Source organism: Vombatus ursinus, unplaced genomic scaffold (genome assembly GCF_900497805.2).
Source record: "Vombatus ursinus unplaced genomic scaffold, bare-nosed wombat genome assembly UNPS02007284.1, whole genome shotgun sequence".
Classification (NCBI taxonomy): domain Eukaryota; kingdom Metazoa; phylum Chordata; class Mammalia; order Diprotodontia; family Vombatidae; genus Vombatus; species Vombatus ursinus.
In genome coordinates this window covers 28,479,474-28,497,751 of record NW_020947062.1, presented here as the reverse complement: position 1 = coordinate 28,497,751, position 18,278 = coordinate 28,479,474, and the positions used below count along the sequence as shown (strand labels likewise).

Below are 18,278 nucleotides of genomic sequence, written 5' to 3'. Positions count from 1 at the left end.
TCTTGCAAAACACTTCCATAGTAGTCATGTTGTAAAAAATTTAAGTATATTTCCCTTCATCCTGTCTCATCCCCCATTTATTCTATTCTCTCTTTTGACTCTGTCCCTCCTCAGAAGTATTTGCTTCTGATTACCCCCTCCCCCAATCTGCCTTTCCCTCTATCATCCCCCTGTTCTCTTGTCCCCTTCCCCCCTTCCCCCTGTTTTCCTGTAGGATAAGACAGATTTCCATACCCAATTGAGTGTGTATGTTATTCCCTCCTTAAGCCAAATCTGATGAGAATAAGATTCACTCATTCCCTCTAACCTTCCCCCGTTTCACCTCCATAAAAGCCTTTTCTTGTCTGTTTTATGTGAGATAATTTACCCCATTCTACCTCTCTCTTTCTCCTCCCAGTATAATCCTCTCTCACTCCTTAATTTTCTTCTCCAGATATCAGCCCTTCATCTTCAACTCACCCTGTGCCCTCTATCAATCTATCTATCTATCTATCTATCTACATGTATATACATACAATTTTTACCTTCCAACTATCCTAATACTGACAAAGGTCTCATGAGTTACAAATACCATCTTTCCATGCCAGAATATAAACAGTTCAACCCTAATAAATCTCTTATAATTTCTCTTTCCTATTTACCTCTTCATGTTTCACTTGAGTCTTGTATTTCAAAGTCAGATTTTCTATTCAGCTCTGGTCTTTTCATCAAGAATGCTTGAAAGTCCCATATTGCACTGAATGACCATTTTTTCCCCTGAAGGATTATACTCAGTTTTGCTGAGTAGGTGATTCTTGGTTGTAATCCTCTCTCCTTTGCTCTCTGGAATATTATATTCCATGCCCTCTAGTCCCTTAATGTAGAAGCTGCTAAATCTTGTGTTATCCTGATTGTGTTTCCACAATACTTGAATTGTTTCTTTCTGGCTGCTTGCAATATTTTCTCCTTGACCTGGGAACTCTGGAATTTGGCTACAATATTCCTAGGAGTTTTCCTTCGGGGATCTCTTTCAGGAGGTGATCTGTGGGTTCTTTCAATTTCTATTTTGCTCTCTGATTCTAAAATATCAGGGCAGTTTAACCTGATAATTTCTTGAAAGATGATGTCTAGGCTCTTTTTTTGATCATGGCTTTCAAATAGTCTAATAATTTTTAAATTCTCTCTCCTGGACCTATTTTCCAGGTCAGTTGTTTTCCCAATGAGATATTTCACATTGTTTTCTAATTTTTCATTCTTTTGGATTTGTTTTACAGTGTCTTGATTTCTCATAAAGTCACTAGCTTCCAATTGCTCCATTCTAATTTTTAAGGAAGTATTTTCTTCAGTAATCTTTTGGACTTCCTTTTCCATTTGGCCAATTTTGCTTTTTAGGACATTCTTCTCCTCATTGGCTTTTTGGCCCTCTTTTGCCATTTGGGTTAGGCTATTTTTTAAGGTGTTATTTTGTTCAGTATTTTTTTGGGTCTCTGTTAGCAAGCTGTTGACTTGTTTTCCATGATTTTCTTACATCACTCTCAGTTTTTGTTCTACTTCTCTTACTTGCTTCTTAAAATCCTTTTTGAGCTCTTCCATGGCCTGGGACCAATTCATATTTTTCTTGGAGGCTTTGGATGTAGGAGCTTTGACTTTGTTGTTTTCTTCTGGTTGTGTGTTTTGATCTTCTTTGTCACCAAAGTAAGATTCTGTGGTGTGACTCTTTTTGCGCTGCTTGTTCATGATCTCAGGCAATTACTTGAGTTATAATAGTGTGGAGAATGTACTGTCCCAAGCTTCAGGGGTTTTGTGCAGCTGTTTTCAGAGATACTTCTAGGGACCTGTAAATTTTCAGTTCTTCCAAGGTGCTATGATCAAGGGCGAGGTGTTTACTCCTTTCCTGGCCTGTGCTCTGGTCTATGAGTGATCACAAGTACTCTTTTCTGTCTTGCAACCATGAGGAGGATTTCCTCTCCACCACCACTACAAGCTCCACCATGCCAGCACTCTTCTTTGCCCCAGGACCGTCACCCAGAACTATGACTCAGATCCAAGCATGGGCAAAGCAAGAGAATCCTGCACCAGCAGAGATCCCTGCAATCATCCTCTGATCAGCCACTCGATTCCCCCTCAGTCTGTGGGCAAGAAGCTCTGGAAGCAGCATGGGGACTGGGGCTGGGAGTGCGCTTCTCTCTCTCACCACAGACACAGTTTTCCCACTGATCTTCTAAGTTGTCTTTGGCGTTCGTGGGTTGAGAAGTCTGGAAACTACCACAGCTGCCTGTGATTCAGTCCTCTGAGGCCTGCTCCAGGTTCGCTGCGGCCTGCACGCCCATGCCAAACTGCATTCCTGTCCCCACCCAGTGCGATAAACGTTTTCAATCAACCATCCAGGATGTCTTAGGTTGTAAATTTGTTTCACTCTGTCTTTTTGTGGGTTCTGCTGCTTTAGAATTTGTTTAGAGCCATTTTTTATAGGTATTTGGAGGGGTTTGGGGGAGAGCTCAAGCAAGTCACAGCTTTTACTCCACCATCTTGGCTCCGCCCTTTGCAATTTCTTAAAGGCAGTACAGCCTGCTTCTCTCTTCATTTCTGGTTCCAATTGATTGTTCATTGCAGTAACTTTCCAAGATATATATAATCTGAAAAGCATTCTTTCTCTTAGACCAAAAACTTTTGAGTGATTATGTATCTCATTTATATAATGTCATCCACAAATAGAAACATCTAGAAGACCTCACCATATGTAAAGAATCCCTCCTTGATTTGGACTGTGTGATAGATGTCCTCTTAACACTTTTCCTGATTCATATCTCATTTGATATCAAGTTGAAAGGTGTCATATTGATAGGGCACTGGACTCAAAATCAGAAAGACTTGGGCACAAATCAAATCTTAAATTAGCTGTGTGATCCTGGGCAAGTCACCTAATCCTTCTGTGCCTCAATTTCCTCATTGGTAAAATGAGGCCTATAATGTCTCTTACATCTCTAAATCTATGATTCTGTGACCTTTGTTGTCTGTCACCTGTAAAGACATTTTGTAGTTTTGAAGTGTGCATGATGTTAAAGTAGAGCCTTTATGGCAGTAGCATTTTGCTTCACCAAAGCAAATAATTTTTCATAGTCAACAAACTATAAATATGGTGGGCTTATATTACAGTTGCATTATATACCTGTCAGATGTGTGATGGTAAAGAGGTAGTCCGCTGTGTAATGGCACTTGTGAGAGCCTGGTTGTTTCCTTCTAATGCTTCAGTGTAGATTATTAGATAAATTATTCTCATAAAAGTATGGGAAAGTAGGCATATGGCTCAGTAGTTATTGAATGTGTTTTTATTCATATGTTAACATCTGAGGGTTTTTTCTATACCTTTGATATCTTCCTGCAAATGTTGTGGAAATTGATTTCCTTCAAATTCCCTCAAAATTGTGTTGCCTTTAGCATGGAATTCTTTGTATGTACTTGGTTTATTCCATTTACTTTTCCCAGTTTTGCCATTTTTTTTGCCATTTCTACTTCCTGTATAAGGACATCTGGGACTGTGAGTCCAACTGTGGTGGATTCTCTTTCTTCAATAGTGAAAAGAATTTCTATAAAAATAAAAATTTTATTATAATTTATAAAAATCTCTGCAAATTTTCAGTCTTTTGTCTGTTGTGCTTCTAGTTTCACCATTAAAAGCCCTCAGAATAACTTTGCATTAGATGAATTTCTTCTTAAGCTTTCCTTAAACTAGATTTTCCCTTCTGTTTTATGAAACAGTATTCAAAATCTTTCCTTTGAGATTTTGCAAGTGAACTTATTATATTCACAGCTGGTACCAATGGCTACTGTATCATTCCACTTATCTAGTCAGTCAAGTGTTGGTTAGACTCAGGAGGTTTTTAGGCTCTCAGCTTATCATTTTTTTTTTTTAGGCAATTGGAGTTAAGTGACTTGCCCAGGGTCACATAGCTAGTACATGTCAGGTGTTTGGTCTGAGGCCTTCTTTGAACTCAGGTCCTCCTGACTTCAGGGCGGGTGCTCTATCCACTGCGCCACCTAGCTGCCCCTCTCAGCTTATTCTTTGTGGGAAATTTCTGTGTGAAAGTATTACAAACCACGTTCATGACTTTTTCCATGCCCCCTCAAATTGGTTTTGATATCACCCTTTGTAGACTTCCCCTTCTGAGACTCTCTTAACTAAAAAATAAGACATGTGATAGGAATTTGGGAGTGGCTATAATAACTTTGATTGAATCAGCTAAATTTTAATTAAGTTTTCTGCCGCATGTGGGTGGTAGGTGAAGTTACAGGGGAGAGGTACAAATTACTAGATTAGGGTGGAGGTACAAGTTACAAGGATAGAATGTGACCCAAATGACTTGAGGTTACCTGAGGAAACTTTCAAGGTACAGCCAGGGGGAATATTAAATCTAGCTTGAGTCTTAACAAAATAGAATTAAAAATTAATTTTCAGTTTCACACAGTGTTGTGAGAATCAAATAAGATAATATTTGTAAAGTGTTTAGCACAGTGCCTGGCACATAGTAGGCACTTAATAAATCCTTCCTTCCTATCTTCCTATTAATAAGAGATCAGTAAAATAATTTTCTTGCTGATTGAGGACCAAGTTGAGACTAGATAACATAAATTTTTAGTGTATCCAGTCAGGATAGTTGCAAGACTTTGTCTAGCTCTATTCAACAGCATATGAGTAGTTGATAGTGGACATAATCCAGTGTTGAGATTTGGTGAGGTATAAGCAGCATTAGGACAAGAGAGGTATTTGAGAGCAGGAGAGAATTAAAAGTTTGAACTGGTTCATTAAGGGATTGAGTTTGGGATGGGAGGAGAGTAGAATCAGAACAGGGGTAATGACAGGACAAAAAATACTAAAGGGAAGAGAGATTGCAGATCGCAGGGAATACAAAATAAATTTGGGAGGCATGTGGCAGAAAAAGAGAATGATAAGAGATTGTGATTGGATAAAGGAACTTTAGAGTTCTTGATCATGGAATTGGAGCATTTGTGAGTGGTAGCAAGGTCAGCTGTCTTTGGGTGTAGCTGAAGTGTAGTGGAGGAGAAGTCTTGAGAGTTGAGTAGATTGAGACATTTGAAGGAACAAAAGAACATGTATCTTGAAATCCCCTAGAGTGAGCTCAGGATGTTGGGTGAAGAGAAATATTGTAGGTCAGTCACTGAATTCATTGCCAAGGGTAGAATAAAGTGTCCTGAGATAAATACTAGCATCTGTATTGGATGATAAATTGCATAGGGTGAACCTTAGGGGAAAGGTTATTGAGAGTAAAATGACAGAAAGTTTGGAAAAGGCACTAGGGAGCAAGGAGTAGTCCAGCCTCCTGCACCAGGACCACCAATTGGGAGTGGGGGGTCGAGGGAGTGGTATGAGAGAAGGCGCTACCAGTACTGGAAAAGAAGGTCTGGGATGCAATGTCAGTAAGGAGGGGCAAAATCATACTGAGGGCTAGAACATAGAAGAAGGAAGAGTTCTAAAGTGAAACAAAGTTTCTTAATTATGATACAGGAGTTCCAGATACAGGGCATTTCTGAAGTGGGACATTTTGGGGGAAATACTGAGATCAGTAGTGATGGAGAGTAAGCAGATGTGAGTTGGAGTAGAGGATAGTGTGTGTCTTTTCTTCATTAGTATGAGATTCAGTATTATAGAGATGGGCAGTGTAAGAGGAAGTAAGCTTTTGCTAGCCTTTGGGGGATGAGTCTGGATGGAATAGTGATTGGGAGTAATTTCCACTGATTAAGACAGATGAGAAGGTCATTGGCCATCTGGTCTCTACTCCACATAGACTTCTTCCCTTAATGCCTGCAGTAATAACTTGGTGTATAGGCTCCCAAGGGTTGTTTGTCTCTTGTGGGCAGTAGTGACAGGAGCAGTGACTGTCTGGGCTACTGTTGTGGTGTGGGGTGTCCTTGAGGGGCACTTGCACCCTCATGGGCAGAAGTGAGGACAGCTCTAGTGCTACATATGCATTCAGTTATCATTTTTACTTCTACAACATCTGTCACACATCTCTTCTTCTTTCTACTCATATAATCAGAGTCTTATACAAGCCATCATCACCTCTCACTTGAACTATTGCAATATCCTTTCTCAGGGATGCTTTGACTCAGGCAGGCCCCCTGTTAGTTTAGGTTAAGTATTGGAACGAAATGAGGTCATTCATTTAACAAAAGGAGATTTACTTAGCCATAGGGGAAAGAAAGGATATTCCACGAGGATTCTGTAGCACTTATCTGAATTAAGGGAACTTCCCCTTGTCTCCATACTGAAAAACACAGGAAAATGCATCAAGTCCAGAGGTCAGAGTGTTCTGATGTTTGGGACATATTCCACTAATTCTGAAGGACTCTGACTTCACATGATTGGGCTGTTTAATGCCCTTAGGAAGCCAGGAATCCAACTCAGTATGGCCAAAGGCCACCAAGAAGTTGTAGTGGAGGCAGGCCTTAAGTCTGAGTCCCAGAGAGCTTTGTTGCCTTGGGGGAGAAAAAACCCCCAAAAGTAGCCTAACCTATGTATAGGGTAGAGAGAAGCTTTGGTAGGTAGTGATCCTGTACAACTTCCTAATTGTTCTCCCTTTCTCAACTCTTAATCATTCTAATCCATCTTCCATGTGGCAGCCAGAGTAATTTTCCAAAAGGGCAGGTCTGACCATCCACGCCTCCAATATACTCCAGTGGTTCCCTGTTACCTTTGGGATCAAATTTAATATGTCCTGGCACTTAATACTCTCTACAACCTGACCCCTTCCTACCTCTCCATTTTTCCGTATTACTCCTCTCCTCATGCTTTTTGGTTCAGCCAGACTGGTCTGCTTGCGATTGCTCACTTATGAGCTTCATCTCCCATCCCAGTGTCTTTTAACTGTCACCTTCTGCAGTAGGGCTTTCCTGGCCAACCCAGCTGCTAGTGACTTCTCATCCACAGTTGCCTTGTGTCTATTTTGAGTATGTCCTATATATCTGTGTGTGTGAATGTTGTCTCTCTCGTTGGAATGTAAGCTCTTTGAGAATGGGGGGTGTTTTACTTTTGTTTTAGCATAGTGCCTACCTTATAAGTGCCTAATAAATGCTTGTTGATTGATTGGTCAAAGATTGCTGTGTATATAAGGACTGATATTTATATGGCATTTATATTATACATATGTATTCTTTTTTTTAATTAATTTATTTTGAATTATCAACAATCACTTCCATAAGCTTTTGAGTTTAAGATTTTTCTCCCCTTCCCTCCCCACCTCCCTCCCCAAGACGGCACACAATCTGATATAGACTATACATATACATTCCTATTAAACATATTTTCACATAAGTGATGTTGTAAGTAAGAATTAGAATCCGTAGGAGGAACCACGAGAAAGAGGAAACAAAACACAAGAGAAGAAAAAAATAGCAAATCATATGCTTCGATCTGCATTCAAACTCCATAGTTCTTTCTTCTTTGTGGATAACATTTTCCATCACGAGGCCTTTGGAGATGTCTTAGATCCTTGTATTGCTGAGAAGGGTTACATTTATCAATATTAGTCATCGCACAACGTGGCTGTTATTGTGTACAACATTCTTCTGGTTCTGCTTGCTTCAGTCAGCATCAGACTATACAAGTCTTTCTAGGTTTTTCTGAAGTCTGCCTGGTCACCATTTCTTATAGCACAATAGTATTCCATTACATTCATATACCACAACTTGCTCAGCCATTCCCCAGTTGATGGGCATCCTCTCAATTTCCAATTCTTTTGCCACCACAGAAAGAGCTGCTATAAATATTTTTGTACATGTGGGTCCTTTTTCCATTTGTATGATCTCTCTGGGATATAGCCCTAGAAGTGCCATTGCTGGGTCAAAGGCTAATACATATGTATTCTTAAATGATCATTACAGAAACCCTGTGAAGCAAGTATTCTAAGGTATTATTAGCCCCATTTTGCATATGAGAAACTGAGACTCAAGAGGTTAACTGATTTGACCTAATCATGCAGCTAGTGTCTGTGTTAGGAATTGTGATTGGAACTTAGGATTTTTTTACTTCAAGTTTCATGCTCTTTCACTAGATCTCATGTAGTTATTACTCAATAAATAAATTGAATGAATAAAGCTCGGTAATTCCTACAGTATTCATATGATTGAAATACATTATTGTTAGCAGCATCTTAGGGGAATGAGGTGTTTCATATTAATTATTCAGGTAATTGAAGCTTGAGTATGAAGAGTTTTCTAAAATGCCAATATGCTTTTTTTTCCTACTTAAAACTGCATACTGAATGTAGTTTAATTTTATGAATATGCTCTATTATACCAGATAGCTTTTTTGATCTCTTTTGAAGTCAGCTGGCCACTATCCTATTTTTGTCTTTGTGTTTGCCTGTAACATCCTCTCATTTTCTTCTCTCGGCTCTTACAGTTTTTTGTTTCTAATTTTTCTGTGGCCTGGAAAACCAGATAACTAATCTTGTAAGCAATGTTAGGTTAACTGAGAGTCAGGGAAGCTGTTAAGCTCCTCAGGAGGAAAAGACTTGGTATGAGTGCTGAGACTGTGAACACTGTTTCGGAAGCCCAGAGGCCTTTTTCTCTTGGTTTGGCTTCAGGGCTATCTTCCAGCAGTTGGAGGTTGCTGGAATTCTGACCTCTGAATGAATGGAGTGTTACTGTACTGGCTTTGTTGTCATCTCCCTCTATTGACAGCTCTGTTCTGCCTCATTACTTGCTTTGTTGTCAGTCTTTTTAATTTACTTTTTCTTTACTTTTAGTTAGATTCTCAGAAGCTTTTGAAATTTAAATAACGCACTAAACTGCGATCCTAACTCCAGAAAAGGAAGCTTTGCTTAGACTAGTGCTTTGGGCTATGAAATAAGCTATTTGATTCTCACTCTGTTATAAATTATATAGAAGATTGGAGCAGGGTACAGGTTGGGAAATAGGAAAGCTGCCCAGGTAATCCTGCATCATGTCTGTACAAATATAACTTTATTCTTTTGTTGAAGGGAATTCCTAGAGCATCAGTTATTCTCACATTACAATGAAAGTACAGCACCCTCCCAGGTTCCTTTCTCCCACTTTTCATTCACACTCTGTGGCTTGGGGCCCCACCGGGTCATGTGACTGTTTCATTTGACATTCTAGGCTTAATGCTGAGGGATTGAGGTTTCTAATATTGTCACTCTGAAGGCCCATGTGTTTCGTGTGAATATCAGTCAGCTAGACTTCACTTAATTATCTTTTAGAAAAGTTATTTACCTAAGGTAGGAGGCAGAAGTGGATAGAAAGCTGACCTTGGAGCCATGAAGACTTGCGTTCAAGACCCATCTCTGACACATACTGGATGTGTGATCCTGCTCAAATCACTTAACTTCTTAGTGCTCTAGAAGGCTCTCCAAGACCACAAGTTACAGAGTTGATGCCAAACAGCATTGGGAGAGGGAATTTCCTCACCTGGATGTTCCCTATCAATAAAATCAAAAGTCCAGTTCTCGTTCCCCCGTTTACCATAAGGTGATATAACACGATCATTTGGCACAAAGCATTTCTCCAGAACAGAGGTGTAGTTTCTCTCTTTACACATAGGAAGAGTGAGCTCAGTCTTCAAGTACAAGGGTAGTAAGGCACATGTGTGAAGAATACATGGGTCAGTGTGGTACCTCACTGCTGTTGGTCACTGGAAGCCCTTTTTTTACCTTTGTATAAGAGAAATTGTACCACTGAGGGAGACATGGATACAGAAACATAGTCTTAAGGAATGAAAGCAGTCTTGAGGAACAGGCCTCTTGGCAGCATAGAAGAGAGCTAGCTATGGACTCGAGAGAGCCAATGCTGGCACTTAAGAATCAAGCTAAGAAGAGCAGAAACTGGGAACCCAGCCAAGTAATCTATCTGGAAGAAGTATTGCATCCCAGGTGAGCTGTGTGAATATTCTAAGAGAAAAAGATTTCTAGGACCTATAGTACTAGGAGTTTTGAGCTGTGTTTGCCACACATGTACACTGCATGTATGCCTCACTATCATTCTACTTGAAATTTGAGCCCACTCTTCCCATGGATGCTTTGGGTATTTGTGGGAGAATATACCCCAGGTTTATGGGGGAAATATTTTGACCAACTGTTCTCACTATTGTCATTTTAGTAAATACATTTGGTAAGAGCTCATTGAGTCCACCAATTGATAATGGGGAGCATTTTGATGGGGGTTCATGAAATAGTAGTGTTAGGGACCCACAGAGCACACTTATTGAACTTCAAGGGAGCAGCTACCATCTGGGGACCCATTCTGCAAATATGGGAGTAATTTGGGAAAGTTACATAAGCATGAGGCTTCTCTATAATTCATAAGTATTTGACCTTTCTTTTTTATTCCTGAATCATATTTTTCAACATATTTTTGCCACTCTTTCCTGTACCCACCTTTGCATTGAAATTACCAAGTATCAAAGTATCTATTTAATTTGGACAAGCACATCAAATTCTTAAATTTATTTATTTCCTGCATATAGATGTTGATGCATAAGCTACAGTTATTTTCTTTCTTTCTTTCTTTTTTTTTTTTTTTGTCTAGGCAATGGGGTTAAGTGACTTGCTTAGGGTCACACAGCTAGTTAAGTGTCAGGTGTCTGAGGTCGGATTTGAACTCAAGTCCTCCTCACTCCAGGGCTGGTGCTCTGTCCACTATGCCACCTATTTGCCCCTACAGTTATTTTCGTGGTGTACTTTTTGCAAATGCTTATCATGAGCATGGCAATACAAGGCAACCAAATGCCCCATGAAATTGCATTCTTTTGTTTGGATGTTTGGATACATAATAAAATCAGTTCTGCCAACTTTTTACCAGACTCTCCAATGAGAATCTTTCCATTTTTGTTTCTAGTTGTAACCTCCTTTTATCTTCTAGTTTCATTTATAGCAGAAATGTCAGGGTTAGTACAGTTCAGGTCCTCCAGTAGTACATACACATCTTGGTCACTGGACAAGGATCTTGGATTTAGAATGCCACCATCTCTACAACAGAAGGAGGCTGCATGTAAACCATTTTGTACATTTCTTCATTTCAAGGTTTACCATGGTCAGCCCACTAGTGCTTGCTTATCTTTCCTCTCATTAGCTGGGTTGGTTCTTGGAAAGCAGATGTAGTCTGTTGCTGGCATCAGCCTTGAAGCCTTGCCAGCATGGCAGAACCTGACAGATACTGCTCTCTGCCGGCATAGTCTTCAAGAACCCTGCGCCACCCTGAGGCAAGAGAGTAGTCCTTGATAATAAAAAAGTTTACCTCAGTTAAGTGTGTGTTTATTTTTTCCTACCAGAAAATTTATTTTGTCTGGAAGATTTCTTATTTTTGTTTTAGGGGAAAAAAATGATCTTGAGTGCTGAGAGAAGCATGTTTGTAAGTGCAAGGGTTCAATGTTAGCCACAGCTGTATCTAGTCTGCTTGAATTCTTGAGGCAGTATGTTTTCCCCTGTGAGCATATAGATTTCTCAGTGAATCACCAGCTGTTGACTCTTGTCATTCCATCAGCTCTCTCCCTCCCCTCCGCAGTGCCGGCCCTTCCCCCTTCCCTCCTGAGACAGCCTTTGCTCTTTGTGGTCATTGCTTTCTTTAGTTTGCCCAGAAATATGCTGGTGTAGGCACACCACTGTGTAGGTGTGTAGGTGTAGGCCTACACACTGTAGGCACAGTGAGGTTTCTGTAGAAATCAGAAAATACCATGGAAATATGAATAGAAGGAGGAACAGTTTATTAGCATGATCTCATTCTTACAAGTAGAACTCTGATTATTAAACTGTAGACTCACTGTGCTGACTTACATGATTATCTGTCATTTTAGGTAAAAGTGACTTCTTACTTCTCCACCAGCATAATTTCCACAGTTTCAAGTTATAATTGGATGATTCATAATGCTTTTAAAAGTGAAATTTGAATTCAGCCTTGAAATAATAGGGCATGTCAGAAAGAGCTCTGAGTCATAGGGGATTATATCCATTAGTAGATATATTTTTTTTTTCAGCAAGAATTCCCACATTCTTAGTTGCTAATCTGTAGTACACAGTGTAGGAGGAAGAAAGGTTTGAGAGGTAAGAGAAGCTGCCCACCAACATTATAGATCTTTCCTTGACTCTTTAGTAGCAGGATTACCTGGGGATAGCTGGAAGAGTCACTGCCACCCACACCCACTGCACACAGCTAGAGTTTTGGGGGCTTTTCCCCCCTACTGTGCTTGAAAATTTTTCATTTCATTACAAAATGTGTCCTACCAAGTTGGCATATGCAGACCTGGGTAATAGGAGGATAAAATTGCATTTTGTGAATTTATCCTTTTGAGAGGAATATGAAAATAATGATTAAAAGCTAAAATGTGTTTATCATTGTTTAACTATATCTAGATGATGTAGTATCCTCAGAAATGGAATCCAGCAGGAATGATACCAAAGATGATTTTGGTGTAAGTACTGAAAATGTAGTTTTATCCTAAAATTCAGAATCCCATTAATCTCTTAAAATCTACTTCTGTTTGGAAGAATTTATAAAGTACTTCCTACTTAAAATTACAACTTGGTTGGTATCGTCTGATCTGTCTTAGGAATTTTCTACTTATAGATTTGGGGTTTGGGCTATGTTATTAGTTAAGTGAACTTCCTTTTTATTATGCATGTTTTATTATGCATGTTTTAAACGTATTATTGTCTAATACTGTATATTACATATATTATTTCATTTACTTTTATTGTTCAATATTATAATATAATAAATGTATTATGGTTTAATGATATTATTATTATTATTTAAATGTGTTATTTAAAAATTGGTAATCTTGGTTTTGGTCATGTTGGAAATGCAGCCATAAAGACCTTGCAGTTTCCAAGTATACTCTCTACAAAAGAATGCTTTTTAGAGTTGTTTCTTGGTGCTCTTGCATTGTAATTATATGTTCTCTTTTTAGGTTATATATCACTTTGTTGACTAAAGCTATTTTCTGTTTAGTTAATGAAGTATTCGTGAAAGCCAAGAAAGAGCTACACAGTACGTTATCAAGAAAAGTTGTGAAATCTTCTCAGGAGATATTTTAGAATAACATAGACATCTACCCAGGATGTCTTAGAGCCTTGCTTCCCAATTTTTTTTTTAAATTATGCGCCCTTATCAGGAAGCACAATTTTGAACATTCATTCTGAATATGAGTACATTTATAAATTATATGCATTTTCTACTGTACTAATAATTACATACATTATAAAACATACACAAAGCAGACATTTTTAAAGGATGAGATGAAGATGGAATAATGTTGATTCTAGAATCAATAGGGAACTTGTAGAGTTTATAGAGTTAGGAGAGTGATGTGAGCAGATGCTCACTTTAGGAAAATCACTTTGGCAGCTCTTTGGAGGATGGATTGGAGAGGGATGAGACTTACAGTGGGGAAACGAAGTAATAGCAATAATTTATTGCAATTATTAATTATTGCAGTAATTAATCAAAGGGGCTTGGGTTTGGGCTGTGTGAGGAGAGAGAACTAAACATGTGCAAGAGATGTGAAGGTAGAAACAAGATTTGAAAACTGATTGGATATGTGAGGTGAGGGAAAGTAAGGAGTCAGGGTTAATGCCAAAGCTGCACACCTGTAATACTAGGATGGTGGTGTCCTCAACAGAAAATGGCAAGTTGGGAACAGGGTGGAACATGGAGTTCAAAAGATCCAATAGGCAGAAAGTAATTTAGTACGGGAGTTAAGGAAAAAGATTAAGGATATAGACAGACCTGGGTGTTATCTGCATGGAGATGCTAATTTAACCCATAGAAACCGATGAAGTCACCAAGTGAGAGTGGACGGAGAGCGAGGAAAAAGAATAGGCAAACTTTGTGGTCCCTTCTAGACCAAAGATTTTATGAAAAAGATTTTTCTTCACTGTAGTTGTTTGTCATTTGTTGTTCTTAACAGAATTTAAATATGCCTGACCCATCTCTCACACCTCAAAGTGAAGTAGCTGGCCCAGGCTTCGTTCCACCACCTCTTCCTTTAGTCCGAGGTCCTTTGTTGCCAGTGGATCCCAGAGGATCAAAAATAAGAAGAAGACTTCCCATTATACCCCCTCCTCCAGGAAGTATGTATGGACCTCCTAGAGGCTACTTTCCAGCAAGTAATTTCCCTGGCCCACCACCTCCTCAGTTATCAAGTATGTAACTTTTTTTAATTTATGTTGGTTTTGGAGAGAAAAGCATATGTCCATTTTTTCAATATTCAGCACATATTTGTTAAACATCCACTGTGTGCAGGGCATGGTTCCATAGTTCATGAAATAATATGGTTAGAATTTGTTACCGTTTTTCCCTAACTTCACTTTAATGCTGGGATTTGTGTATACTTTGTAGTTTGTTTATTTGTTTTTATTCTTTGTATTTATTTCATAGATCCTTGCATATTTACTTGTTGACTCCCTATTAGAATATAAACTCCTTGAGGGTAGTGATTTTTTTGTTCTCTGTATTTGTATACTAGTGCTTAATCAATACCAGACTGATTAATTGATCATTTGCTTTTACAGTAATACTTTTGGTTTGAAACTGAAAATGTCTTAGTGAATTGCTTACCTGAGCGACACTGATTATTTTGGCAACTATAGAAAATAAATATAATTTGTATTTTGACATTTAAAATGCATTGTTTAATGAGAATGATTAACAGATTGTTTTTAAGACCAAACTGGAAGGTTTATTGGGTCATGTTTTGGACTAAATAATTTGCTAAATTTCACTGAAGTACTTTTGTCAGCCAGTCAACAAAGATGTATTAAGCACTTATGTGCCAGACACTGTACTAAATGCTGGGATACAACAAGGAACTCACATTCTAATGGGGTAGACATCTTGCTAATCTATATGTAAAAGCTAGTCTCAGAGGGAATGTACTGAGAAGTAGGAAGGGAGTGAGACCAAGACAGGCCTCCTGAAGAAGGAAGCCAGAGAACCAAGGGGGTGGAGGCAAGAAAGGCTAGGATTACAGGCATGGGGAGACAGCCAGTGCAAAAGCACAGGTGAGTGGGGAGATAAGAACTAAACAGTAATTAGGGCCAGGTTCCTGAAGGGCTTTAAGTGCCAAGCAGAGAACTTTGACTTTGATCGTGGAGGTAATAGGGAGCCAGGGGAGTTTTTATTGAATGGGGTTGTGAGAGAAAGAGACAGAGAGTGAGAGAGAGTGTATGTGTGTGTGTGTGTGCGTGCACGCACACGCAATGATCACACCTGCTCCTTAGATTGCAAGCCTGGGTGACTGGGAGGATGGTGGTACCCTCAGCAGAAACAGGGAAGTTTGGAACAAGGATATAGGCTTGGAGGGGAAAGATAATGACTTCCATTTTGGACATGATGGATTTGAGATGTCCAAGAGAAATTAACAGTGGATATAGAAATCTGGGAATAATCAGCATAGACATGATTGCTACAAACATGGGAGCTGATGAGATCACTAAGTGAGATAGCATAGAAAAGGAAGAGGAAAAACCCACAGGACAGAGCCTTAAGGGACATGCATGTTTAGTGGGTCTAACTTAGATGAAGAATATTTTTAAAAGTAGTACAAAGTGGGGACAGCTAGGTGACACAGTGGATAGAGCACTAGCCCTGAACTCAGGAAGGCCTGACTGAGTTCATAGGCACACTTATTATCTGTGTGACCGTGGGAAAGTCACTTAACCTGGATTGCCTTAAAAAAAAATACTGTGAAGTGACTTTCATATATTCTCCCTGACATTGCCATTCATGACTCTAAATTTGCACAGTATAAATCACAATTCCAAGGTGTTAAGTAAGATCAGTTTTGTTTGGAGAATTTCTTAACAGTATTAAGATAATTAAAGATTGTTTGGGGGTGATGCAAGACCAGGAAAGGGAGTCTCTGATCTAAGTAAAGCACATGACAGACATTGGATGCCTTGTGTGATTGACAGCCATGTGGGGGGAAAATCTTATTTGTAAAACAAATTTTGACTGAGTTTTATGTTTATGCCTAACTATCCCTTACTTGTCTATGTATCAAAATATTACATTTTTGCTTAGGGAAGAACTGTAGTTGGATCTAAAATTATGGCTGTGCTTTTATAATTGTGTATAAGATTAATTGTCATTTCCATTGTTTCAGAAAATCATTTGTTAAATCAATCCAATTCAGTGACACAAACAGTGCTCCTGCCATGGGCAAGGCATGTCATCAAAGTGTAATGATTTTGGTGTCAGAGAGACTTAGAGCTTTATGGTCATTGAAATAAATATGTATTGGGATACTGTAAACCAGTGACATTTTTCGTTTATGATGAAGTGGAGATATTTAAAGCTAAAATAGATCTACCAATCTCTTTAAACAGTGAGAAGTGTCTATCCACCCAGGCCCTTTCCTCACTATCTTCTCTCAAGAGATGGATTTTTCCCCCCACCTCCACATCCTGAAAGTAGAAATGAGCAATCTTCAGGGTTGATTCAGCCTTCAAATGAGCCTGCCGCTGATCATCGAGAGCCACAGCAAGAAACTTGACAGTTTTTTTTTTTGTTTCACCAAAAGTAATTTATGATGTATTTTTTAATCATCTCTCTTAGTTTAAATAACTACTGTTACTTCACTGGTTTTACTGTTCCTCAAATTGAAGCTTGATGAAATAATTTTCGATGTAAGGTTTTGTAAATAAAGATGATTTAACTGAGTTTTATGAATACATAATTTCCCGTTGTATAAATACTCCTTATATACATTTGAAATTTTGCATTTTAACTTGGTTAAGCAGGCCACCATAATCTAAACTAAATAATATGCAAGTTTTAAGTGATCAGTTCAGCTCTGGGAAACATTTGAAATTGCTAAAGCCATTTCTGCTTTGCCGAGGCTTTATTCATTATGGTTATAAGACAAAGATGAAAGTAACTTGATGTTTACCCTAAAATAATAAATTTCAGTTGGTTTAAAAGATTTGTTTGGCATTGAAAATATTAATAATGAGAGATTATATGATTTAATTGTGACTGCATTAGGTAGTTTTAATCCTGAACAGGGCTCATCACAGAGGTTATTATAATTCTGGTATAATATCAGAAATACTCTTTGCATGTAAACTTAAGTGACCCAAAATAATAAAATTACATAATCTGTTCAAATTGAAATTGTTCACATTTCAAAAAAGAATAGAACTGAAGTATGTGAGATCTGAGGAGTTGCATATTTCAAGAGAGGATTGGACTAAATGACTTCTAACATCTCTTCCAACTCTAAGATGTTAACACTGTGAACTCCATGAGGGTAGGAACTAATCTCATGTTAAATAAAACTTTATGTATTTCCTTAGCACCTAGCACAGTGCTCTCTCTACATGGTAAGCTCCTGATTTTTGTTGAACGAAGGCAGATAGATGTTTCATGTTCTTTCTAAAATGTCTATTAGCCTGAGCTCTGATTTTACCCTCATTTCTGCACACAATACAATGATATTTGGGAAGAACAAGGATCAGTGGAAGTTCCAGAGGGACAGACTTTGATTCCATATAGAGAAGAAATGCCCCCAAATGAAATAGGCAGTCTTCTGGAGTAGTGAGCCACTGGAATTCTTCAAGCAGTCTGGTGACCGCTCGTTGGAAGAGTATTCACATTTTAGCTGCTGGTTAGATAACTGCGGCTAGGTGACAGAAAGACTCATCTTCCTGAGTTCTAATCTGTTTTCAGTCACTTCCCCTGTCTGCCTCAGTTCCTCATCTATAAGATGAACTGGAGAAGGAAGCGGCAAAGGTCATAGAACCATAGGTTTGAGCTTAGAGGTCATCTAGTCCACCTGCAACCTCAGTCATTTTGTAAATGAGGGAACTGAGGGCCAGCAGGTTAAGTGATTTGCTCAAGATCATACAAACACTGAGTTAGTTGGAGATTTGAACCCAGGACTTCTGACTCCATATCCAGTACCCTTTCCCCATACTATCATTAACTACTGATACATATGCCTATTTTCTTTTTTCTATAAAATCTGGATGAGAATGATTTATGCACCTATCTCCATCTATGATCCCTTCCAACTCTGTAGTTCTTGGGTCCAGTCAAGTATACTGGGTAAAATTCAGGGCTCAAAAATATACCAACATGCTAGAACCATTTAGTTGAGTCAAATAAGAAGAAATATAATGGGGATAAATATAAAGTCTTACACTTGGGTTCAAAAAGATCAACTTCATTTATAATATGGGTAAAGTGTGGCAGTTCACCTGAAAAAGACTGGGGTCTTTAGTGAACTGCAAGGTGGACAGGAGTTAAACAGTATTGACTAAGCTGGT

General features: G+C 38.7%; 1 protein-coding gene across 23 annotated transcripts in view; it reads left to right on the top strand.

Moving 5' to 3' along the window:
* The window catches only part of MIA2 (MIA SH3 domain ER export factor 2), a 123,559-nt gene extending 106,628 nt beyond the window's left edge, over window positions 1-16,931 (top strand). For all 23 annotated transcript variants that reach the window (XM_027849246.1, XM_027849235.1, XM_027849244.1 and 20 more), the window contains 3 exons: window positions 12,363-12,421; window positions 13,919-14,153; window positions 16,338-16,931. In XM_027849246.1, the coding sequence (XP_027705047.1) occupies window positions 12,363-12,421; window positions 13,919-14,153; window positions 16,338-16,504 (461 nt within the window). In that variant the 3' untranslated portion in view covers window positions 16,505-16,931. The remainder of the gene's footprint in view (window positions 1-12,362; window positions 12,422-13,918; window positions 14,154-16,337) is intronic.
* The last annotated feature ends 1,347 nt before the right edge of the window (window positions 16,932-18,278 follow it).